Here is a 24759-nt window from a genome sequence, read left to right as displayed (position 1 = left end):
CTAATTGCTTCTGTTCTTACTGTGTCTCCCTCCCCTGCTCCTTCTTGTCCTGTATTTTCAGTTCACTCATTAACTTAAGACATGCAGTGAAGCCAATGCTGTTGAAATGCAGCTATGTGCATTCCTCTCCCAGTGCTGTGACCCCACCTGAGTATGATATTATGATTCTGTTGCTTTTCTTTTATTCCCTCAGCTTTATTAAGGCATAGATGACAAATTAATATTGCATATATTTACAGTATACAACTTATTGTTTTGATGCAGTTGTGCATTGTGAAATTATTAAATTGAGCTGATTGGTTTTCATATCACTTCACATACTTAATTTTTGTTGAGAACATTTAAGATCCACTCTCTAGCCAGCAGTGCCTTCTTACTGATAGTAGTCTTCTTTGTGTACAGTATATGTCTAAGACTTACTCATCCTAATGGGAACCTTGTTCCATGTGACCAGCACTCCCTCCCTACAGCTCCTGGTGACCACCCTTCTACTCTCTGCTACTAGGAGTTCCACTGCTTTTAGTTTCTACACAAGTGATGTTACTCAATATTTGCTTTTCTATTTCTAGCTCATCTAGAATAGCATTATTGTCCTTGAAGTCCATCCATGTTATCACAGATGACAAGATTTCCTTCTTTTTAAAGGCTGAGTAGTGGTCCATGTGTGTGTATACATATATAATTTTCTTTATCTGTTCATTCTTTGATAGATCTTCTGCTTAATAGCCTATTGAAACTATATTGCATTTTTTTTTTTTGACAGGCAGAGTGGACAGTGAGAGAGAGAGACAGAGAGAAAGGTCTTCCTTTACCGTTGGTTCACCCTCCAATGGCCACTGCAGCCGGCGCTCTGCAGCCGGCACACCGCGCTGATCTGAAGCCGGGAGCCAGGTGCTTCTCCTGGTCTCCCATGCGGGTGCAGGGCCCAAGCACTAGGGCCATCCTCAACTGCCTTCCCGGGCCACAGCAGAGAGCTGGCCTGGAAGGGGGGCAACCGGGACAGAATCCGGCGCCCCAACCAGGACTAGAACCCGGTGTGCTGGTGTCGCAACGGGGAGGATTAGCCTAGTGAGCCACGGCGCCGGCCCTATATTGCATTTTTTGAACTTCAATAATTGTGTTCTGCAGCTCCAAAGTTTCTCTTTGGTTCTTTTTTTTAAATATACCTTTAAAGATTTATTTCTTTATTTGATAGACAGAGTGACACAGAGAGAGAGATCTTATGTCTCTTGTCTACTCTCCAAATGGCTGTAACAGCTGAGGTTGGGCAAGGCCAAAGCCAGGAGCTCAGACCTCCATCTGCATTTCCCACATGAGTGGCAGGTGTCCAAGCACCTGGGGCCATCCTTCACTTCTTTCACTGAGGCCATAGCAGGGAGCTGGTTCAAAACTAGAGCAGCTGGGGCTCAAACCAGCACTCCAGGATGGGGTGCCAGCATCGCAAATGGCTGCGTAACCAGTTGTTCCCCAGTGCCAGCCCCTCTGTTTAATATTCTCTGTCCTCGTTAAGCTTTTATTTTGTTTTTGTTTTGGGCTCTTAGCAGGGATCACCTCGGGGTATACACATGGCGGTTGGTATTGGGGTCATTTGTGATTGTACATGCAGCAACAGACCTGGGTCCCTGAGTGAGCATGGCTCTGGGGAGTGAGGAGGGAGAGCAGACCTTCAGACTGGAAAGGCAAAACCTTCAGTCCACCATGGCAAGACCTGAGGGTGGAGGGGGTGGGCTAGGGGCTCACAAGGGCTGAGCAGAGAAGACCCTCAGCAGAGAAGGCTGCTGGAATCCGTGCAAGGCAGGGCCCTGAGGACCAGCCAGGGGGCTCTTCCATGTGACTGATACTGAAGCTCCTACCCTTCTTTGTCATACTCAGTCACCCTGTCTAGTCATGTAGGTGGGATGTAAGTGATGCAGGGCCCTGAATGGCTGGGAAAGCTGATCGTTCACCCTGCTCTCCATTTCCACGCAGGGAGGACTCACAAGCAGGGGAGGCCTCTCCCTGTTCTGAGTGGCACTGGCCTTGAAAGTGGGATGTCGCAGGCCAAGTTATCTTTTTTGTGTAGTTATTCAAGATTTTGTTCTTCAGTGTATTGCTATAGTTTCACATTGCCTCTGTGAAGGCATCTTTCAAATAAATGTCTGGCGGTTGACTTTCACGCCACTTTCTCTTTCCTCTCCCCAGATAGTCACTCACTCAGCTGGCTCTGAAACAGCCATTAAACCAGGGCCTCCACCCTAATCCAAGACACACTGTCTCGTGCCTGGACCATAGACGTTCCCGTGAGGCAGTCTCTCCACATCAGCCGCTGCTTTTTCTTTAATCCATTGCACAGCCGACACAGCCTATGCATTTATTTATTTACTAAGGTTGTAGTGATAGAAGGACACAGAAAGTGAGGGCTTTCTTTAGGGGAGAAAGAAGTCTAAAGCATAAGAGAGCAGGCCGGGAGCCACGTGGAGCAAAGTGCCAACACAGCATATTTAAATGATCAGGTTCCTAATAATAACTTCAGTGGCTTCTCATTGCCCTTGGAGTTCATTTCCTTTATACCCCTCTGCCTGCCGCTCTAGCCTCATCCTGGGCTGGAGCCACCCCTCCCCATATTCCCAACGTATAACTGTGACTCCTTGCAACTTTGTCTATGTTATATATTAATGTTAGCCATCGCAAAACACACCGGACACCGGAGTAAGGGAAAGGGTTTATTGGGGAACACCCTACAGACCAGAGTGAAGGGGCAGCGAAGGAAAAAAGAGAGAAAGTATAAGAGAAAAACAGAGAGGAGAGGAGCTAGCAAGGAGAGAAGATAGAGCAGAGAAGAGAGGAGGAGAGGAGAGCAGAGAGCAGGAGAGGAGAGCTAAGGGAGCAGAGCCAAGGGAGAAGAACCAAGAGCCAAGAGAGCACTGTTCAGGAACAGGCCCTTTTAAAACTTCGCCTGAGGGCGGGCAGGGAAGCAGGAGCAGTGAACCCCATTAGGATGGGGGTGGAGCCTGGCTCAGGTAGCTGGGCCACGCGGCCACCTGGCCACAACTGCGCCAGTTTCCTAACAGTCTATGTTCTCCCTTTTGCCTGGACACCTTCTAAACACCCCTGCCTTCCTACTCATTGTTCCTCATCCTGTGAATCTAAGCTTAACTCTGATATCTTTTTTTTTTTTTTTGAATTTATTTATTTTCGACAGGCAGAGTTAGACAGTTAAAGAGAAAGACAGAGAAAGGTCTTCCTTCCATTGGTTCACCCCCCAAATGGCTGCCACGGCCGGCGCCCTGCGCTGATCTGAATCCAAGAGCCAGGTGCTTCTCCTGGTCTCCCATGGGGTGCAGGGCCCAAACACTTGAGCCATCCTCCACTGCACTCCCGGGCCACAGCAGAGAGCTGGCCTGGAAGAGGAGCAACCGGGACAGAGCCGGTGTCCCAACCGGGACTAGAACCTGGGGTGCCGGTGCCGCAGGCGGAGGATTAGCCAAGTGAGCCGTAGCGCCGGCCAACTCTGAGATCTTAAGGGAGAGTTTTCTGATCTTGTTTATGTTGACTTTATTTTTTTTTTAAGATTTTATTTATTTATTTGAGAGGTAGAGTTACAGACAATGAGAGAGAGACAGAGAGAAAGGTCTTCCTTTTCCGTTGGTTCATCTCCAAATGGTTGCAACGGCCGGAGCTGCACTGATCTGAAGCCAGGAACCAGGTGCCTCTTCCTGGTCTCACATGCAGGTGCAGGGGCCCAAGCACTTGGGCCATCCTCTACTGCTATCCCAGGCCATAACAGGGAGCTGCGCTGGAAGAGGAGCAACTGGGACTAGAACCGGCGGCACCCATATGGGATGCTGGTGCCCAGGTGGAGGATTAACCTAGTGCGCCACGGTGCCGGCCCCATTGACTCTTGTTTTATTTACACTCAGAGAGCCCTGACTTTCTCACTCATGCTCAGTATTTAACATCTTTTCTGCTGGATTATTTGGCTCATGAGACCATGAGCCTCCGTTTCGTTACCAGAGCTGCTTCACACCTGGCATGCAGTAGGCACTCAGTAACTTCTGTTGAGGAATGAATGTGCCCGTATACCAGAATTTCTGTACTTTATCCCACTCTTGGGGTTGCTTACTCATCCTGCCTTTATAAGGAGAACGATGAAAATTCTAGCATGCATTTGTTAGTAACACAGAATTCACACTCAAAAAAGATACATTAGACAAAGCAGATTCTGGCACTAGAGTTTTAAGAAATGTTACAGAAGAAATTCAGAAACTGGGCCATTTCTTTTTATAATCTTTACTGTATTTCCACCTAAATGGTTCTTGTTTCTCACTGGGACACACAAGCTCTAGGCTTTTACATGACTTGATATTTTTAATTTTTTTAAATGAAAGTACCATTTTCTCTCCCGGTTATTATCTTAACTAAATTCATAGACATCCATATCATAATGTTTTAAGAATCAGTAAGCAAAAAAATTACCTCAGAGCCAGTCATAGTGGCACCGTGTGCCAGCTGCCCCTTGTGATGCCGGCATCCCAGTTGGAGAGCCAGTTTGAATCCAGGCTTCTCCTTCTGATCCAGCTTCCCGGTATCTGGGAAGGCAGAGGATGGGATGCTAGGAAGGCATTCTGGGCTCCTGGCTTCAGCCTGGCCCAGACATGGCTGTTGTGGGCATCTAGGAGTAAACCAGTAGATCGAAGATCTCTCTCTTCCCTCTCGTTCTGTCACTCTGCCTTTCAAATAAATGAATAAATAAATCTTTTAAAAATTATCCCACTTTTTCAGTTCAATCTCCTCTAATCATGTAAGAACAGTGTAGTAGTTCTCTGTTACCTGTGGTTCTACTTTCCAAAATTTATTTGCCTAAGGACAACCATGGCCCAAAAATATTAAATGGAAAATTTCAGAAACAAACAATTCATACATTTTAAATTATGCACTGTTCTGAGTACTGTGACAATCTTGCAAGCCACTCTACCCAGCCTGAGACGTGAATCTGCGCTTTGTCCAGCAAAAGTGTCACCCATCAAGAAGTCACTTAGTAGCTATTATGGTTGTAAGACCAACTGTCATAGTCTTGCAGTGCTTTGGACAAGTGACCCTTATTTTACTTAATCATGGCTCAGACGTGGGAGAGTAGTGATGCTGATAGTTTGGATATGCCAAAGAGAAGCCGTAAAGTGCTTTCCTTGAGTAAAACTGTGGGAAGTTTTCAATATAGAAAGACAAAATCGTCTGCTAACATCTGTAGTAGAATGGCTCTCCTGTCCATGAATTGTGAAGAAGGAAAAAAATCCACACTGGTTTTGCTGTCATACCTCAAACTGTGCAGTTTATGGCAACAGTGTGCTAAGTGCTTAGTTAAGATGGAAAGGGCGTTAAATTAGTGGGAGGAAGACATGAATAGACATATGTTTTGACTGATGGCAATGTAGTGCACCAAGAAGCACTGAACTTACTTGAAGTTTCAGCAACTTTACTTCAAATACAAGTCAGAAATGGGTCTAGACTGGGGATTTGCTAGAGAGGCGGCGTCTTTTTTTTTTTTTTAAACTCATTTGTAAGGCAGAGAGAGAGAGTTCTTCCATCTGCTGGTTCACTCCGCAAATGGCTGCACAGTAGTCAGGCTGAGCCGGGCTGAAGCCTGGAGCTTCTTCCAAGTCCCGCACATGAGTGTGGGGGCCCGAGCGCTTGGGCCATCTTCCGCTGCCTTCCCAGGCACATCAGCAGGGAGCTGGATTGGAAGTGGAGCAGTCAGAACATGAACCGTGCCCATGTGGTGTGCCGGCATTGCAGGCAATGCTGTATGCACGACGGCACAATGCCAGCCCCAGAGAGATGCTTCGTCTACCGATGAAGCTGCCACTGCATTCCAATAGGGTTGAAAGAGTTAGTAAGAAAGGATACCAAGGGGGCGGGCGCTGTGGCACAGCGGGTTAACGCCCTGGCCTGAAGCGCCGGCATCCCATATGGGTGCCAGTTCTAGTCCCTGCTGCTCCTCTTCCCATCCAGCTCTCTGCTGTGGCCTGGGAAAGCAGTAGAAGATGGCCCAAGTCCTTGGGCCCCTGCACCTACGTGGGAGACCCGGAGGAAGCTCCTGGCTCCTGACTTCAGATTGGCGCAGCTCCAGCCGTTGCGGCCATCCAGGGAGTGAACCAGCAGATGGAAGACCTCTCTGTCTCTACCTCTCTCTGTAACTCAGCCTGTCAAACAAATAAAATAAATCTTAAAAAAAAAAAAAAGAAAAAAGAAAGGATACCAAGAAGCTTCCCAATAGAATCATAGAATCTACATTCATAAAAATGGAAAGAGGAGGTATCCGGGCATAAAACTTGGAAGGACAGACTAACTCTGATACAATGTGGCAACGCTACAAAGCATGTAAAAATGTCAGGCATAGGGTAGAGCAAAGAAACCCCACATGTCACAAAAACAAAAATTTAGAGAGACCACATTCACATAGCTTTTATTATGATAGATTATAATTGTTCTAGTTTATTAGTTAATCTTGTACTGTGCCTAATTTATAAGTTAAACTGTGTCATGAATGTATATATGTAAAAAAAATATATATTCATATAGGGTTCAGTACTATGTGTGGTGGCAGGCATTCACTGGGTGTCTTGGAACATAAAACCTGTAGATAAGGGGAGACTACAGGACTGAAATTAGCCATACGTAATCTGCTGTTGGTAAAAACAGTTTTGATTTTGAGTATTTTTATTTATAAAAAATGATTTGGTCTATTGGCTACTGTTTTATTACCTGTGTTCATGGCTCCACCCAAATGGATCTCATGGGATCTGATTCCAGAGATGTTCTTTAATTGTATGTATTATAAAGCCAGGATCTGTCCTTAGGGATCTAGCAGCTAAGCCGTCTAACACTACCAGCACTGTCACTCCTAGAGTATGTCACACTCAAGTAGCTGCATCGTACGCGTCCTGTAGTTCACACTCAAGGCAAAGCAGCGTTTCTCTTACTACGAATTACCTTCACTGTCAGTAAGAGCTATTCTAAAATACTTAGTGTGCTCTTTGATAGCAATAAATTGCAGTTTATTTCAGTAATCTGTCAGAAAGGCTTATCTGAGCCATCTATATTTAGTTACTGAATGTAAATAATAATAAATCATGCTGTACACTTGAATACCAAGTGGCTTGTAACTTCCATACGTGAGGTTTGGTTTTTGGATGGCTTAAAAGGCAGGCATAATTTGAAGTCTAATGTACTCAAGTTGTATTCTCATCTGCTGGCTAGATCCTAAAGTGCAGAGTAACATCATGGCTGTAGAACTATAGAAGTTTGTTATGGATTTGTTTGGAGTTTATAAACCCACATTTTTAAAAAAGATTATTTGAAAGGTAGAGTAAGAAGGGGAGAGAGAGAGAGACAGAGAGACAGAGACAGAAAGAGAGAGAGAATCTTCCATCCACGAGTTCATTCCCCAAGTGCCTGCAACAGCCAAGGCTAGGCCAGGCAGGAACCTGAACTGCATCTGGGTGCACATGGGTGACAGGAACCCAAGTATTTGGCCATCATCCACTGCCTCCCAGGCACATTAGCTAGAAGCTGGATCAGAAGCAGAGTGCCAGGAATCAGAATGGCACTCACATGTGGGAAGCAGACAACCCAAGCAGCAGCTTAACCACAGTATCACAACACTTGTGTATGTGTGTGCACGCACGCATGTGCATGTTTTAAGATTTATTTGTTTATTTGAAAGGCAGTTAGAAAGGGAGGGAGGGGAACGAGAGAAGGAGGGAAGGAGGGACAGAGAGAGGGAGAGAGATCTCAAACTTTCATCTTCTGTTTCACTCCCAAATGGCTGCAACAGCCAGAGTATGGAACTCCTTCCAGGTCTCCCATGTGGGTGGCAGGGGTCCAAGTACATGGGCCATATTTTTGCTGCTTTCTCAGGCACATTAGCAGGGAGCTGGTTCAGAAGTTGAACAGCTGGGACTCGAACCACTCAGTGTTGCAGGTGGCAGCTTAACACACTTTGCACCATAATACCAGCCTCAGGCTATGCATGTGTGTGTGTATGTGTGTTTTAGATATAGATAGTAATTGTGAGTAGTAATGCTGTCCCCCATTTATCTTCGAGTATATGATGATTCATTCCCCTTTGTAGACAGTTTTCTGTTAGTCTGATGCTATGATCAGCATAGGGTACCTAAGTGTTAGCCTTAGGTCAGAATGTTTCTGTTTCAGTGATAGGTGTCTGAGCACACTATTGCTCTGATGTTTTGAAATCTTATTGAGATAGACTTTAAGTTGTTAACCTTAAATCTTTTATAGCTTTGGCTGAACTTAGAAGAGCTGTTGGTCTTGACAGCTGAGATCAGCTGTCTGATCTCTCTTAATGACGGGTTTGAATTTTGTGGTCTGGGATGCGTATTGTTTGGAACTGGTCTGTTTAATACATGCTGGCATGAGTGGGCCACCTTGTAAGAAGACAGTCTTAGTCTCTAGAGTTCACTGTCTTAGTTTGAACCAAGGCAAGTTTTTAACTCATCATGGGACCTGGTAGTTTGTGGTAGAAGAAACTAATATGAAATTCATATTTTCATTTCCATTTAAATTCTGATGGTTCTTGGTTCTGTGGAGCCAGCGTTTTTCAAGGGTCATCACCAACTGTGCGACAGAAGGAAGAGTGCCGCCTCTTATCTTGAGTGACAGCCCCTGCCCTCTGCCCCTGCCTGGGAGCTCAAAGCAGCGTTGAATGGCACTGAAATGAGCCGAGTCCACGACTTCAGCCAGATGGTCACTATAGGGCTTTTAACGGAAGGGAAACAGTAAAGGAGTAATCCCAGAGGCACTCCCCTGCATGTTAAAGGACTGAGAAGAGAAGCTTCCTGGAGCTAAGTGTAAATTATGTCACCTTCTCTGGGAGCAGAAGCTGCGAAGTGCAACAGGAGAAGACGACGGCGAGGAAGTCAGCCCAGGCCCAGACCTTCCGGTGTGCTGCTCTGGTGCCGTCCTCCTTCCTCCCCGCACAGGAGCGCCGCTCCTTTTTCTTCCCCTCTCCAGAGTCTGTTTGAAAGGCATTTTGATGGGTAGTGGCACAGGCAGGCAACTTCAGACAGAGCATAAATTAGGGTATAAGATGTCCTTTGTCCCAGAATTATCTTAGACATGCTTTTGAAAACATAACCTTTTTTGGTCTTATTAAGAAAATAAAGGTATGATTTTTTTAAAAAATCTCTTAGTTTAGTCTGCTTTTAGTAAAAATAAAGTATAGGTACCAAAATAAGCAAACCTCTTTTTTTTTTTTCTTTCCTCCTTTCTGCTTATAAGATTTACACATATTTAAAATAAACCCTTGAAAAACAGAAACAGTGTCCTGGGATTGGCTAAATAGAGCAATTACCTCCGGCTCCAAAACCCAACTGAGCTTGACTTTTAGAAATAAATTTGGCTAAGACTTTTCTTCCTTATTCTGTTGCATAAAGGTGTACATGAAATGATATTGACCTCTGCCAGAAACCCCAGGAATCCTATTCAGTGATGTACTTGTAACGGTCATGAAAGAATTAAAACAACACAGATGTGGATTAAGGTGAAAAAGTCGGGAAAACACTAAATTCTCATTGTGTGGTTTCAGTGTGGCAGAACTTTTGAAATACTTCGGCATACCACAGTCATTAAGAGGTTTAAGAACACTGAGTTAAGATACCTAGGAAATAAAAACCCACAACTGAATTACAAGAATGAGCTATGTCTTGTTTTTTAAAATTGGAATTAATATAGGTTGCCATGGTGAAAATACTTTGACATAGTTAACAGTACTGGTTCTGTGCAGCCCTAGAGATCAAAAACAGCAGTGTAAATAAGCAGGACTCTTCGACAGTCACACTTATAGACAGGTTTGATGTCAATAATCCTGGAAGGGAAGTGGATTTTCTTCAATGCTATGCAAAGAAAATTTAATTGACTTGACTTTGGCAGTGAGAATCGTACAACTTAACATTAATAGCTCAAATTAAAAATATTTGCTCACTGCTTTGGATTATGACTGTGTTCAAGAAATACTATTTTCAAACACTAATTAATCATTTTAGATAAACCTTTTTTACACATTTATGGCATCAATGAGTATGACTGTTTATTACATTTTGCCTATAAAAGCTGAACTGTTTTATATATTCTTTATGGAAGCAGTGCACAGTCATAAATTAAAAGATGCAACTGTTTGGGATATTTTACTGGTGGTCCTATGTTTTCCTGCCAGCAGTGCAGCTGTTTCAGGTTTCTCAGGAGAACATATAAAAAGCTGTATGCACATGGCAAGTTTATGCTCAAGTTGCCAAGCCAGAGATGGTATGACTCACCTTTCCCAGAAGCAAGCTGTACCAAAAAGTGATGAATCAAAACAGTTAGTTGCACAGTGGTTTGTATCGCAGCTATGAAAACCAGTTCTCATTTATGACAGTTGGCTTCTTGAGGTTGCCAAGCATTCTGTTGTGGTGCTTGAACTTGGCCACAAGTGAGCGACATTGGAGTGGAGACTGTGCCTCTCTTTTGAGGGCCCGAGGAAAGAAAAGAGGGTGCTATCACATCATCTGGAGTGGAGCTAAACATTAGTTGAAAACTGACATCAGGAATGGAACATTCATTTCCATGTCCCCTGTAAAAATGCCACTCACATATTATTTGTACGGTAATGTTGCTTTCCTAGTGAAGCCAGGTTGATTTCTAGACTTGCTGAGGTGACTTAACACTTACCTCATTGCTCGTGTATCAGAATGTGAACAGTTGACATTTTATTGTGTCCTGGAAGCTCATAAGCAGATAACCCTGGCTTGGGTAGGTTTGTTGAATCCTTGTTTATGTAAGTCCTCTGGGAGCCAAGGTTCTATCAAGTGCTTGACAGTGACCACTAACCAATGGCATGCACCTGCAAGGGTGTGTAAGATGGGCTACGAGGAGAAAGAATTAGACCTTGAAATATTATCATCTTTTAAATGTTCTACTTATATATTTATAACATGTATACTCTACTATATTATGTATATGATGTGGCGTGTTAATACTTTATATAATTTATAAATAAGTGTATGGGTTTCAGAGATGCATGTACAAGTATACTATAAATATACTACCAAGAAAGTTTTAAATTGTTTCTCAGGGAATATTAAATCTCTTCCTCCTTCCACTCTCCCCTTTTCACCCTTGGCAGAGAAGCCAAGAACTGAATTAGCACCTTGATTTGTGGCAAGGTGCATAAATTATAGCCAGCTCCAGGAGCTTAGCCTGTATCTTACTTTGACCACTTTTTCTATTTGGTCTCTTGTGTTGCACATATTTTTTAATCACAAAAGCTTATTAAACAAGGATACAAATGAAAAACAGACTTATTATGTTAGAAAGACTAAGTTGTTCATGCACTAAGATGTTGACACACAGGAAGTTTGAATGAATGAGTGGAAAAGTTTCCAGCTTATTAAAATGTTCTGGGACCTGATTTATTCATTTGCTATACCTGTAATTGTAAGGTGGGTGAAGCTCCTGGACTTCCTCCGACTGAAGGAACAATGTGGTTTTCTGCACCAGGCACTGAAACAAAGCTGGGAATGTTTGTTTTCTGGCCTTGTTGGCAGTCATGCTAAGAAGCTGCCCCTCGTTGGCCAGGTTTATCCTATTTTTTTAGCCTGTTTTGTCAATATAGAAAGTTTTAATTGCTCAAAAGTCTGAATTCAAAGAAAAATTGTGCCCATTACACTGTGTTTTACGATCAGTTCAGGACTTTCCCGTATTTACTATTTGAGACATTATTTTGAACTTGTGCCCAGTCTCAAAGATTTCTTGGACATGTAATTTTCCAAGTTTCCTTCCCTGCAAGGAAGCAGTGTATTTTTGGAATATTGAAATAATCTTGAAGTAACTAGTGTCCTCTCCGCCATTTATATTATTTAAGAGTTTGCTTTAAAACATTTATGTAAACTATAGTAATGCGATAGCGTGGTGACACAGTATTGTGTATGTAAGAGTAGGCCAGGAAGGAGAGCATTAGTTAGTTGCTCAAACAACAGCCAACAAAACAAATCAGTCCTGAAAAGTGTGGCACAGTGGGCATTTTAATAGCAAGCTTTGTTTCTGAAACTGACAGAGCTGTAATTTCCGTTGTAATTCAGTACTTGCTTGGGCCCTCCATGTACAGTTGGCACACTTCCTTCCCAGAGGTAATAATCCATTTATGAAAGCCTAGACATTTGGTTTTAGAATTTTTTTAAAATTGGACTCCGTTTTACTGTCGCCTTTAAAGAATGTTACCAGTCTCTGTGTGCATCTGCATCACGCTCCGCCTTTTGTTTTCTTCTAGGTATTTAACCCACGTCCGAGCTGCCTCTCCACAGGACCTCGCTGGCGGCTATACTTCGTCCCTTGCTTGTCACAGAGCCCTACAGGATGCATTCAGCGGGCTTTTCTGGCAGCCCAGTTAACCTGGATTTCTCCATTTATAAGCTTTGGACCTTGGAGCTGAACCAGGGAGCCAGCAAAGTAAAGCAGACGTGTAAAACTATACCACATGCAGCTGCACAAAAGCACCCTCACCAGCAGCTGTGTTAAACTATTTATAAAGAGAGAATCGCAGAACCAGCTGAGAAATACAGGGCGTGCATATTTGTGGGAAAGATTTCTTTTTCACTCGTATTTTTCTGAGGGTGATTGCTATGCAGCAAGATTCATCTGATGGAAAAGAGGAGTAAATAATTCACCTGTGTATGTTTGAGGTCGACAGACTTGTAAAATCATTTTAAAAATAAAGCTAGACTTTATATAAGGTTTGTGGTTTTTCTCTTATTATAGTGTTTCACTTGAACACATTTTAAAATGCCATTTTGATTACAACATTTAGTGTTAATATCCAAGTCTATTATTCTTCTCATAAAATCTTTCTTTTTTTCTAATGTCTCCTCAATACTGTGCCAGACAAGTGGATATATTTCCTTCTGCCAGCAGGTTGTGGCAAGTAAAACCTGACTGGTGATAATGTCACTCCCTCAGTATTAAGGACTTAATGCTTGTTTGACCAGTGGAAAGTGAGGCCAGCCTTGATCAAGGTGTTATGGTTCCCAGCTGTGAGGCACATTCAGGGTAGACCAGAACACTGCATTAACCTGCTTTAATGACAGATTCAAAGAAGTAAGTTAATAAAACTTAATACTTAAATGGCACCTTTCACCTCCAGTGTGAGCACATTTTATGATGAAACATTGGACTGGAAAAAGGTACATTTTAAGTGAAATTTCCCTGTGTGTGAAATGTAGACTCTGATGTAGTTTTCTGTAGAAACTTCAAAGGCTTTTATTATGCCCAGGGTTTTGCTAAGTGCTTGGATGTGGGATAGGGTGGATATTTGCAGTACCCCAGCCTTTTCAGTCTACTGGATAGACCACGGGGTGTGGGACATAGTTTCTCAAGGAAATTAAGGGATTTCCTATCAGATCTCCTTTACAACAGATGTTAGTTTTATGGGTAGAAGTCTAGATGAAATAAGACGTGTGGTTACATTAAAGTGGAATATCCACATGTAACAACGCCACCTTATTTTAGTAAGCAGGTATTAATTTCAGAGTCCATCTTCATCTTTACAGAACATACAAGTTTTCTCGTTTATCAAATGATTGAGACATCAAATGATTGAGCAGGCCAAGATCATGTATACACATTACTAAAAAAGGCAGAATTAGACCACTTGTCTGTCTGTTTTAAATCCAAGTCCAGTTTTAGCTATACTCTCATATACCTTGTATTAGGCATTCTCCAGTTGAAGATTAGTTTTTGCCTTTTAAAGATTATTATATGAAAGAGTTATGGAGAAAGGAGAGACAGAGATCTTCTATCCCCTGGTCCACTCCCCAGATGGTCACAATGGCCAGGGCTGGGCCAGGAAACAGTTTGTTCTTAACACCTATACAGTGTATTTAGAGAGAATGAACTAATTAATAAAACATTTCAAAGTTTTCCAGCCTACCTGTCATGGAAACTGCATATACCTAGTTTGGCAAATAAATTCCAAAGGCTTTATATTGTATACGGCACAATTTGCTCGGTAGGCCATATTTAGAAGTTGACTGACCGCTGGCACTGTGGTATGGTGGATAAAGCAGCCGCCTGTGGCACCAGCATCCCATAAGCGTGCTGGTTCAAGTCCTGGCTGCTCCACTTCTGTCTGACCCAGCATCCCTGCTGGTGGGCCTGGGAAAACAACAGAAAATGGCCCATGTGCGTAGGCTCCTCCACTCACGTGGGAGACCCATGGATCAGCCTGGCTCCGGCTGTTGCAGCCATTTGGGAAGCAAACCAGCAGATGGAAAATCTTGTTCTGTCTCTTTCTCTCTCTCTCTTTCTCTCTTTGCCTTTCAAATAAATAAATCTCTTAAAAAAGTTAAATGACCCCTATTACATCAAAAGGAATGGTGGAAAGCTAACCGTTATAATGACAATTCACTGAATTCACCAAACGAGAATATTCTGAATCGTGCTATCCTCCACCCTCCCAGGAACTTCCTTGCTTAGAAACAAAGACTGAACAAGTTCTTCATCTACATGAACTAACATTTCACAGCACTGGCACAGAAGCAATAGTTAACAACTACTGTGCTGCCTGTGAGCCCAGCCCTGTGCTTCAAGCTCTGTTATCTAACTTGTGTAATAGTGCTACTATTATTTTCCCCATTTTAATAGATGGGGAAGTAAAAGTTAAGTAACTTGCCAAGAGTCAGTACAACTTAAAAATAGTGTGCTGGGACTCGAATCCAAGTGGTCAGGCTCCAGAGCTCATGCCGTAGAGACGACTGTCAAACTGCCAAACCTACAAACAACAGCTGTGCTACAACCAGGTCTGGGGAATCAAACTTCCTAAGACTTCCAGGAAGTTCTACAGATCAAGTACCTAAATCTTTCAGGGGGCAAAAATGACATCAACTAAATGATCTTGTCGATGTCCTGAGAGAAGTTGAGAAATTCATTGCTAGAAAATTATTTGACTAAGAACTACACTCTTTTAAGCAGACATTAATGGTATGGATACATTTACATGACAATTAGGTGCAGTATTGCCTAGTATTCCTTTAACTCAGTAAGTATTTCATCTTCGTTTCTCTTAGAAGCTGTCTTTAGGCCCTCAGTGAGGTTTCTGGCTGCCATTTCCTAGTGAATTCATTAAGTGTTCATTTACTAGGGATCTCATCTAAGTTTAGGGTGAGCATAGATTTAAAAAAAAATGAAGTAAACACACTTCACTTACTGATTCATTCACCCTGAAGGAAAAGTGGGGAGGAGGTTAAAATGTTAATAGAAGCATTTGAGCATTCTATTTTACAATTATATAGTGCATATTTTGTCTAAGGGGTGCCTACACGGAGGCAAGAGTGTGTGAAGATTGTTTGTCCACGTACGTCATAACCAGACACGTCAGTGTACAGTACTTGAGTTTCAGAACGATTTGAATATAAATACCTTTAGACGAAGGATGAGAACTCCAGTTCATTACTTCTCTACACTTCTGTTTATTGTCTTCAGTCATTTACATTAAAGGCATTTGAGGTTGTCATGAATGATCTGGATCAGAGGGCCTCACACTTTTTCTTGGAGCCAGATAGTAAATATTTTAGGCTCCATAGGCTAAGAGGCAAAATCAAGGAAATTATGTGGGTCCTTACATGAGATAAAACAAGTTGTCGTAATTTTTTTTGACAAAATTCAGTAAATTTAATACAATTTTAAGGAGAGGATAGCATTGCCTTGAATGGGGGTGGCAGCATTGTGACACAGTGGGTCAAGCCACTCTTGCAGTGCCAGCATCCCGTCACAGTGCCACTTCCAGCCTTGGCTGCTCTGATTCCAGTCCACCTTCCTGCTAACGTGCCTGGGAAGGCAGCCACAGACGGCCAGGTGTTTAGGCCCCAGCTACCCATGGTGGAGTTGTGACTCCTGGCCTCAGCTTGGCCCAGTCCTAGATTTTGTGGGCATCTGGGGAGTGAACCAGTGGATGGAAGATCTGCCTCTCCTCTCTGATGCTCTGCCTTTCAAATAAATACATTAAAAAAAAAAAAAAAAAACTTTAGCTAGCTAAATAAGTGTTCCCTATCATCAAAATGAATTATAAATTGGGGGCCAGCACTGTGGCATAGCAGGTAAAGCTGCCACCTCAGTGCTGGCATCCCATATGGGTCCCGGCTGCTCCACTTCTGAGCCAGCTCTCTGCTATGGTCTGGGGAGGCAGTAGAGGATGGCCCAACTCCTTGGGAGACCTGGAAGAAGCTCCTGGCTCCTGGTTTTGGACTGGCACAGCTCTGGCCATTGCAAGCCATCTGGTGAGTGAACCAGCGGATGGAAGACTCTCTCTGCTTCAAATATTTTTTAAAAATGAATTATAAATTATGTTAATGGTTATCTGTAATGAGATTTTACATATTTCAACTTAAAATGTCTTTCCACACAGATAGATACTCAAATAATAGTTTCAATCCAGAAGCATCCGAGATGTATTAAATGAGCATTTTCATCATTTGGAAAGCATTTGTAAATGTCCATTCAATTCTTTTTTTTTTTTTTTTTTTTTTGAGAGTGGACAGTGAGAGAGAGAGACAGAGAGAAAGGTCTTCCTTTGCCGTTGGTTCGCCCTCCAATGGCCGCTGCACTGCGGCCAGCGTACTGCGCTGATCTGAAGCCAGGAGCCAGGTGCTTCTCCTGGTCTCCCGTGGGGTGCAGGGCCCAAGCACTTGGGCCATCCTCCACTGCACTCCTGGGCCACAGCAGAGAGCTGGCCTGGAAGAGGAGCAACTGGGACTAGAACCCAGCACCCATATGGGATGCCGGCGCCGCAGGTGGAGGATTTTATGAAAAAATGCTGCTGTGGCAGCTCCACTGTGGCGTCTCTGATTTTCCTGCAGCTGCTCGCCTGTGAGCTGGACATACTGGTGTGAGTGTTTTGTCCATCAAGGCCACTGTACAGTGTGTTCTTTTAGCCCCATTACAGATGTTTTGTAATCTAATTCAGTATCCAAAGGATTCACACCCCGCTGTGCCTTTAAAACACAAGATTCAAAACCCACTCTTCTTGTTGAGCCACGATGGGGATGTACCGGTGATATGAAAACTAACCCGTGTAGCATGGCTTTACACACAGCCCTCAAAAAGCTGCCGAGTCACCACCGTGCCAGTGACCTGCTGTGTGCCGGGTCACACCTAAGGTGTGCTGCAGCCACTCCACATGCTGCCTGTCATGAGGCAGATGTGAGCACAGGGGCATCGCAGCTCCCAATAAAACCTTATTTATGGGCGCAGGAACTAGAATATTGCATCATTTTAACATGTCACAAAACGGATTCTTTGGAATCTTTTTCAACCATTTAGAAATTGTAAGAATATTCTCAAATCACAAGCAACGCAAACACAGCTGATAGCCCAGAGATGGGCTGCCGGAGGTAGCTTCCCTACCTACAATGCAATAAAAATGGTAATTTCATTTTTTATTACGTTCACACTGAGAGTTAACAGGTGGTAGAAAAGTTATATACAATTTAGCTACACTCTTCAACTAAAGCTAACCAAGAAAGTCCTATCAGTGCCTTTTGAGTTAGCCTCCGACTATCCAACCTTCAAAACAATTTCCCCAGACTGACAAATAATTACATACAGTTACCTAATAAAAATGATAATGTAGCTCATGAAATTACAATTATGCATTATAATTTAGATATTAGATTTCATAGACTTGGTTAAATTTTAATTTGATAATCTTGTTTATAAGACAGGACAAAATATAAGGGTTAAATAGTAACATAAGTGAGTGTTTTATGAACTCCCACAAATCGAGTCTGGCTGTGTAAGCGTCTGGGAGAGCCGGACAGAGCGCTGCTAGCTAAGTGCTGCTCCTTCTGGAAAGGCTTCATCTGTCCTCCGCCGTTTGACAGGCGGGTCGTCCTGATTCTCTGTAACAAATCCAGAAAACTCGTTTTAGCTACGTAACAGCTGAAAATAGTTTTGAATAACAAATAATATAGGCATTTTTAAGAGTCTTTATCTGGCCAACTTAGATGTGAATTAACATTCCTATGGATTTAGTATTTTAATCAAATAGCATTTTATTAGAATAAACAGTTACGGTATTACAATGTATGAAACAGGAAGAAGCTAGTCACAACTGAACGGCAAGGGGTCTTGAACCAAAGTAACTGGAATTAGTTTATTCTCCGTGTTTCCAAATTTAATTATATGCATCTCCTGCCCTTCTCGCCCTGCTCCCCCCACTCCCCTCCCCGCAAGGAAAGCCGCACGAAGGCGCTTGCAGTTCACACCTACGCTCCCGCCGTCCCCACCTGGATTTGCGGCCCGGGGCCTGTAGAGCACGGCCGCGGGGAGCCGGAAGCTGATGCAGAGCATCTCCTTGTTGGGGGCCACGTTTCTCACCAGGTGAACCGAACTGGCCGCCTCCAGGGAGCTGCCCAGCGCCGCGGCCGCCCGCCGCCGCACGTCCTCCGCGGGGCGCGCCTCTCTGGAGAAGCTGTAACAGTGCACCACGGGAAGCAGCTCGCGGCTGCACGGCCGCCCGTCCAGCAGCAGCCGGAAGGCACTGAGGAACTCGATGGCCCTGGCCGGCAGATTCATGACGATGTGCACGGCGCGTTTCCTTTCCGTGGCCGGCTCCAGCTGCTGCATTAACTCCGCTCTGACCGGTCCTTGAAGGAAGTCTTTCCCATCCAGGTTGAAGATTTTCACCTTGTGGTCCACTTTATTTAATTTACAGTTGTGCAACAGCCATTTGTGGGATTCAGGATTGAGATCATTGGCAAACACGGTGCAGTTTTTCTTCGCCGCTGGAATGGCAAAGGGCCCAACTCCAGCAAAAACATCAAAGAGGACGTCCCCGGGGTGGAGGAGGTCTGTGATGCGGCTGTGCTCCGTGGAGAGCCGAGGGTTCCAGTAGACTTTTGAAAAATCAAATTCATAGGTGTAGTTGTTTTCTCGAACCTGAAAGAGGTAAAAGGCTTTTGGTTGTCCCTTTCGGTCCTAAATTTCAGCTGCCGCCACTGAATAAGTGTGCATGTGCACATGTGAGCACGCGCACACACACACACACACACACACACTCACACACCACAATCACATTCACCATTATAAGGGCAAATCAAAGTGCACTTAAAAGCATCTTAACTGAACCCTGGTGTTTATGCTATTCCTAGGGTCAATTCATATCTTGCATTAATTTTTTTTTTTAGGAGAAAAGTCATTTCTTCAAAGCTACATAACTTCATCTCAGTCTTCAAGGGCCGTAAAGCAGTTTCCAAATCACTTGAGGAATTTTTCAGAAAGGCCAATTGACCGGCTAATTATACTTTCTTATGTCACCAGATGGGTAGGGAAGAACCTGTAATTTGAACCCCACCACACTTATCTTCAGGGCATGTAGCGAAGTCGCAGATGGTACACACACACAACAAACAAGCTTCCTTTCTCTGGTTTTCAGATAATAAAAAGGAGGCAGAAGAGATGTGTCACTGAATTTTGAGGTATTTTACTGTGTTTTTAGATAATTACTTGGACCTTTTGCAAATTTCATGTCTATAAATTAGAGCCAGTGTTTAGAATGAATCATTCCTATGTTTTCTTTCCTCTCCCACATTTGAGTTTTTATGGGTAAATGAAATATATACAAGGAAGCTTAAATCTTAAGCCAAACTCAGACTTTATACAGCATTTTTTTGGGTCTATCACAGACTTCTTAGAACATAGAAAATAAAACAAATATAGTCATGGAATCATCTGAAGCCCCACATGTTACAGACAAAGAATCAAAGGTCTGAAATTCCCCAAATTCTGTCTTCTTTCTAACTTCTTTACTAGGCCTGAATTCCAAATTCGTATATGCTTCTTCCCCCTCCCAATCACATAAGGTGCTTCTGGCCATTATTAAGGTTCCAGAGTTGGATATGTTTCTGCCAACCAAAAGTCTTTCCAGGTATAACTATTTTATAAGACTGTTTTACAACTTGCTTTTTTGTCACTTAACCTGTCATGAGGCAATTTAATATGGAGGAAAAAAATTTAATGATGGGCTATTGCATTGTATCACTATGCCAGAATTTAACCAGTTCTTCTGAAAAGGCTTTATCTGTTAATGTTATCCCATCATCAGTATATAGAAGTGCTCAATTTTTATCAATCCACAGTGTTGAGCAAGTATTTTTAATCTGTGTCATCCACTCTGTTCCTACACATTAGTCTGGACATACACGTTACCAGGAGATAATACAGTACTCTGTACCTTGGCCATCATGTTCTCCTCTCCTGACAGCACTTCCATTTGGAAATTTCTGTATGTATTGTCAATATTATTGATTTTATTTACTGCTGAAGTGATTCCTGGATTTTTGTCAATCATAACTTGGCCTAAAGGAAAAGATAAAAATTTCATAATAAATAATTGGTTGTAAAATAAAAGCTAAAACTGCAAATATGAAACAAATGAATTGTATTTCCTTTTGGATTATAGATAAAAAGCTGCATCTACTGTGTATAATATAGCACACAACTTTTAAAATTCAACATACTACTAACGTTCATGCCTGGCAGTCTCCAATACACACACAGAAATGTGTGGGTACCTTTTCTTAAATAAAAAAATTTTTTAAATATTTATTTTCATTTTATTTGAAAAACAGAGGGAGCAAGAGGAAGAGAGATCTTCCATCTGCTGGTTCTCCTCCCAGATACCCACAGCAAGCAAGGGCTGGGTCAGGCTAAGCCAGGAAGGAGCCCAGGCTCCATCCCAGTCTCCCACACGGGTGGCAGAGATGCAAGGTACTCGAGCCATCGTCTGCTGCCTCCCAAGGCAGGTGTGCACTAGCAGGAAGCTGCACGAGAAGTGGAGGAGCCAGGACTCTGACAGCGCACACTGGCATCTCAAGCAGTGCTCTTAACTACTGCACCACAACACCTGTCTCCAAAGAAAAAAATTTGAACTGCCCTTCCATATTTTTACTAAATCTTCTCAAGTGTATCAATATGACAAGGAAGCAAAAAGGAAGACCTTAGGGAATCTGGAAAGAATGGAAAGAAGAGAGCTCAAGCCCTGGCAACAAACGGTCTCAGAAAGCACTGGCAACAACACCCGCCTGTCCCCGCCGGCCGCAAAGCCAATGTTTGCTTTCCTGTGGGTTTGAAATGAATGTCTCCACGCTGGAAACACACGCCAGCAAAACAGTGTCTCCAGAAGAGACACGCAGGTTCCTGAGAGTCTTACCTAAATGTCCGTTTACTTAAATTGGTCTTTATGGCAAATACTTATCAGAGCAGAAAAGCGACAAAGAAAACAAACTACATCAGAAATGGCATACTGATGCCCTTTAATCAAAGTCTGTTTTTTGGTAAGACTTTTGATTCTTCTTTTTTTTTTTTTCACTTTATTTTCCTACTTCCTCCTTGCTTTTTAAACTTTTTTGCAATAACATATTTTAAATTTACTTTATAATCACAGGCTTAATGCTTGGACAAGCATCTTCCTGTTCAGCAGGAATACAGACAAGGGTTATAAACGACCATCAGATCACAGGATATCGATTTCACTCAATACAGTAAGTTTTTTTTTTTTTTTTTAAGTCTTCTACTTTCTTAAATAAAGGCCTCAGGTTTAAACCTGGGAAATGTAATTGGATACACATAAGATTATTTCTAAAAGACTAAGGAGCACTAAAAAACACAGTATGGTACCTGGGATATACAAGAGGCTTAATCAGTTGGCTGAATGAAGTATAAACAGCGTAGCACCTTCTTACTGAAACACACACAAACTGACAGTGTGGCCTAGCAGTTTAGACACCCACATCACACCATGTGGGTTTGATTCCAGGAGACCCTGGGAGGCAGTGATGATGGCTTAAATAATTGAGTGCCTGCTACCCACGTGAGAGCCTTGGATTAAGTTACATGGCTCCCTGCTTTGCCCCAGCTGGCGTCTTGAGTCCATCTGGGGAGCAAAGCAGCAGACAGGAGCCAATGTGCTCACATGTTACTCTCCGTGTGTCTCTCAAATGAATAAAAAGAAATTTTTAAAAAACCTAATACTAAACATAATCCTGACGGCCTATTCAGTCTTGGGTACCCAGGCCTCTGTTCATTGTAGCTGCCAAAGCCAACGATTCGAGTTTAATCTAGGCTTATGTCTGGAGAGAAATTTTAAAATGGTCAAAGAGGGCCTCAACTCGAGATCTAGTTTAAAATGACAATGATAAAATGTCCTACTTCTGCAATATGGCATTTAAAAATTAATCCTGGGGCCGGCGCTGTGGCACAGTGAGTTAACGCCCTGGCCTGAAGCACTGGCATCCCATATGGGCCCCAGTTCTAGTCCCAGCTGCTCCTCTTCCATTCCAGCTCTCTGTTATGGCCTGGGATAGCAGTAGAAGATGGCCCAAGTCCTTGGGCCCCTGCACTTGCGTGGGAGACCTAGAAGAAGCTCCTGGCTTAGGCCCAGTCATTGCGGCCATCTGGGGAGTGAACCAGCGGATGGAAGACTGACTCATTCTCTCTCTCTCTCTCTCTCTCTCTCTCTGTATAACTCTGTCAAATAAATAAATAAATCTTTAAAAAAACAATCCTAAGAACTAAAATCGGAATTTGCTAACAGCATCCCAATACGTGAATTATCACCGTAACACACCTACCGATTAAATGCTTGAAGGGCAGCTGATGGTCGCGGAGGTTCAGGTGGGCGATGTGTCCCACTCTGCTGAAGCTGGAAGTCACATCCTGACCCTCGGGAAGCACGGCTCTCAAGATTTCTTCCGACTTAAAGTTTTCGTAAGTGAGTTCCAAATTATACTCCGCTATCTGAGGATGGACGTTTAGCTGCTTCAAAACACTGAGTTCTGCCTTCTCAAAGGAGTCGTGGCCAAGCACCTTGCGAGGATCCAGCAGGACCAACCTACTCTCGCCATCTGCTGGGTCCTCGATCACCCGCTTGACGCCCGGCCGCTGCAGTGCGACCCTCTTCAGGGCTCTCATCAATCTGTTGACTATTTCTTTCTTCACCTTAAGCACCGGTACAGCGACTGTCTTTTTAAAGGCTGACCTGTCAAGGTTTGTCATTCCTCGAACCTCAGGCGGCGGAGCAAACAATTCGGAGTCTTTCTCGGTGGTTTCCATCTCTGGCATGGTGCAGAACCGTTGTCTCGGATCCGACAAGACAATGCCAGGCGCTTCTCTAAGCTGCTGTGGCCATGACGTCCCAGCAAGCCAACCCAGCGACTCGGATCCAGTTAGCTTACGGCTTTCCGCTTTGAGAAGTCTCCCTGAGAATCCAAACCGCCTCAAAAAGACCCTTTAAAAAAATAAGCGTTAACTTAAAAGATACCACAAAGCTACAAACACACACACACACACACACACACGATGGCTTTTGAGAATGAGAACCTAACTTGTGTTGGACACAGCCTGCGGAGTGCTGATGTGGACCACTGTCTTCCTGTCGTCTTTCCAGGAAAGGGTGATGTTTACGGTACACAACAAACTTGCATCTTCAACCCAGACAGGGCTTGGGGACATCAGCCCCGCTCTACTCCACGGACCTCTCCAGCAGTTCTCTACACAATACATCCGGAATCGGAGGGCTGTAACTGGGGCCCAAGGGGCCATCTCCTAACGAAGTGGTCCCAGTATATGAAGACACCAGTGGCCATCTTTACTAGGACACTCTTCCAGGTGCTTACAGTATCACATGTTGTAAACACTGTATCAGCTTTGGGCGGAATGTAGGTGTCACTTCATCATTTTATAAATCATAAACAAAAGCTCAGAAGTAGATAAATTAGGGGCTCCTTAGTGGTGTAGGGGGCAGCTGCATCCCATCCAGCTCCCTGCCAATGCACCCGGGAAGGCAATGGGTGATGGCCCAGTACTTGGGCTCCTGCCACCCAGGCGCCACACCAGGACGGAGGTGCAGGCTCCTGGCTTTGGCCTGGCCCAGACTTAGCTTAAGCGGCTATTTGGTGAGTGAACCGTGGAGCGAAGACAAATCTTAAAAAAATAATAACTCAAAGTCTCATTGCTGATAAGCAGGAAGATTAGAACTCAGGTCTGGGGGCTGGCGATGTGGTGCAGCCAAACTCCAACCTGCAGGGCAGGCATCCCACGTGGCCACTGGTTCGAGTCCCGCCTGCTCCACTTCCAATCCAGCTCCCTGCTAACGCACCTGGGAAGGCAGTGGAAGATGGCCAAAGTGCTTGGGCCCCTGCACCTGCGTGGGCGGCCTGGAGGAAGCTCCTGGCTCCTGGTTTTGGCCAGGGCCCAGCCATGTGGAGAGTGAACCAGGGGATGGAAGATCTCTCTCTCCTCCTGTCTGTCTGTAACTCTGCCTTTCAAATAAATAAATAAAGCAAAGAAACCTCAGGTCTCGGGTTCCCATCTGTGACAAGTGACTTAGGACGAAGCCGACTCCTCACTACCCCTTCTCATTCGGCCCTAATTCGCGGGTGGCCGCCCCCGGACCACAAACCCCTTTGAACCGTCCAGGGCACTGCTGCCGCTACCGCCCCAACTGCGGGCGTCGCCCCGCTGCGGGCTCCGCCGCCAGCCCCTCACCTCATGCTCCAGCGCCGCTCGGAAATGGGTCGCGAGGGGCGGGGGGGACGGGGCTGGCCCTGATGACATCATCACTGTTCGCCGGGGACGGCGGTAGGCGTCATCAGATCCCGCCGACTCCCTCCGGTCTTCACTGCCCGGCTGAGGTACGGAAACCCGGAAGGGCCGGGTGCATGGCTCCGCCTCTGGCTG

At 44.1% G+C, this 24759-nt stretch overlaps 2 protein-coding genes across 5 annotated transcripts in view; one reads left to right on the top strand and one right to left on the bottom strand.

Moving 5' to 3' along the window:
* Positions 1-12763, top strand: part of MNAT1 (MNAT1 component of CDK activating kinase) — a 235352-nt gene extending 222589 nt beyond the window's left edge. For all 4 annotated transcript variants that reach the window (XM_089322594.1, XM_089322593.1, XM_002719546.6 and 1 more), the window contains one exon: positions 12302-12763. In XM_089322594.1, coding sequence (XP_089178720.1) covers positions 12302-12422 — 121 coding nt within the window. In that variant the 3' untranslated portion in view covers positions 12423-12763. The remainder of the gene's footprint in view (positions 1-12301) is intronic.
* A 4931-nt stretch (positions 12764-17694) lies between these two features.
* TRMT5 (tRNA methyltransferase 5) lies at positions 17695-24707 on the bottom strand. The gene is made up of 5 exons (XM_008271876.5): positions 24568-24707; positions 22653-23308; positions 20255-20379; positions 18309-18960; positions 17695-17921 (listed from the first exon to the last, which is right to left on the bottom strand). Exons 1-5 carry the CDS (start codon positions 24570-24572, stop codon positions 17848-17850), a joined length of 1512 nt encoding a protein of 503 aa, XP_008270098.2. The 5' UTR covers positions 24573-24707; the 3' UTR covers positions 17695-17847.
* Between the last annotated feature and the right edge of the window lie 52 nt (positions 24708-24759).

Source organism: Oryctolagus cuniculus, chromosome 20 (genome assembly GCF_051225735.1).
Source record: "Oryctolagus cuniculus isolate XC-2025 breed Fujian yellow rabbit chromosome 20, ASM5122573v1, whole genome shotgun sequence".
NCBI lineage: Eukaryota > Metazoa > Chordata > Mammalia > Lagomorpha > Leporidae > Oryctolagus > Oryctolagus cuniculus.
This window is presented reverse-complemented; position numbering and strand designations above follow the sequence as displayed.

Excerpts from the sequence above, each read along its gene's own strand:
- TRMT5 (XM_008271876.5), bottom strand. Across the intron at positions 18,961-20,254 it reads AGGAGAACATGATGGCCAAG|GTTCGAGAAAACAACTACAC; the intron begins GTACAGAGTACT and ends TACCTCTTTCAG. Across the intron at positions 17,922-18,308 it reads GCCCCGGGCCGCAAATCCAG|AGAATCAGGACGACCCGCCT; the intron begins GTGGGGACGGCG and ends GATTTGTTACAG.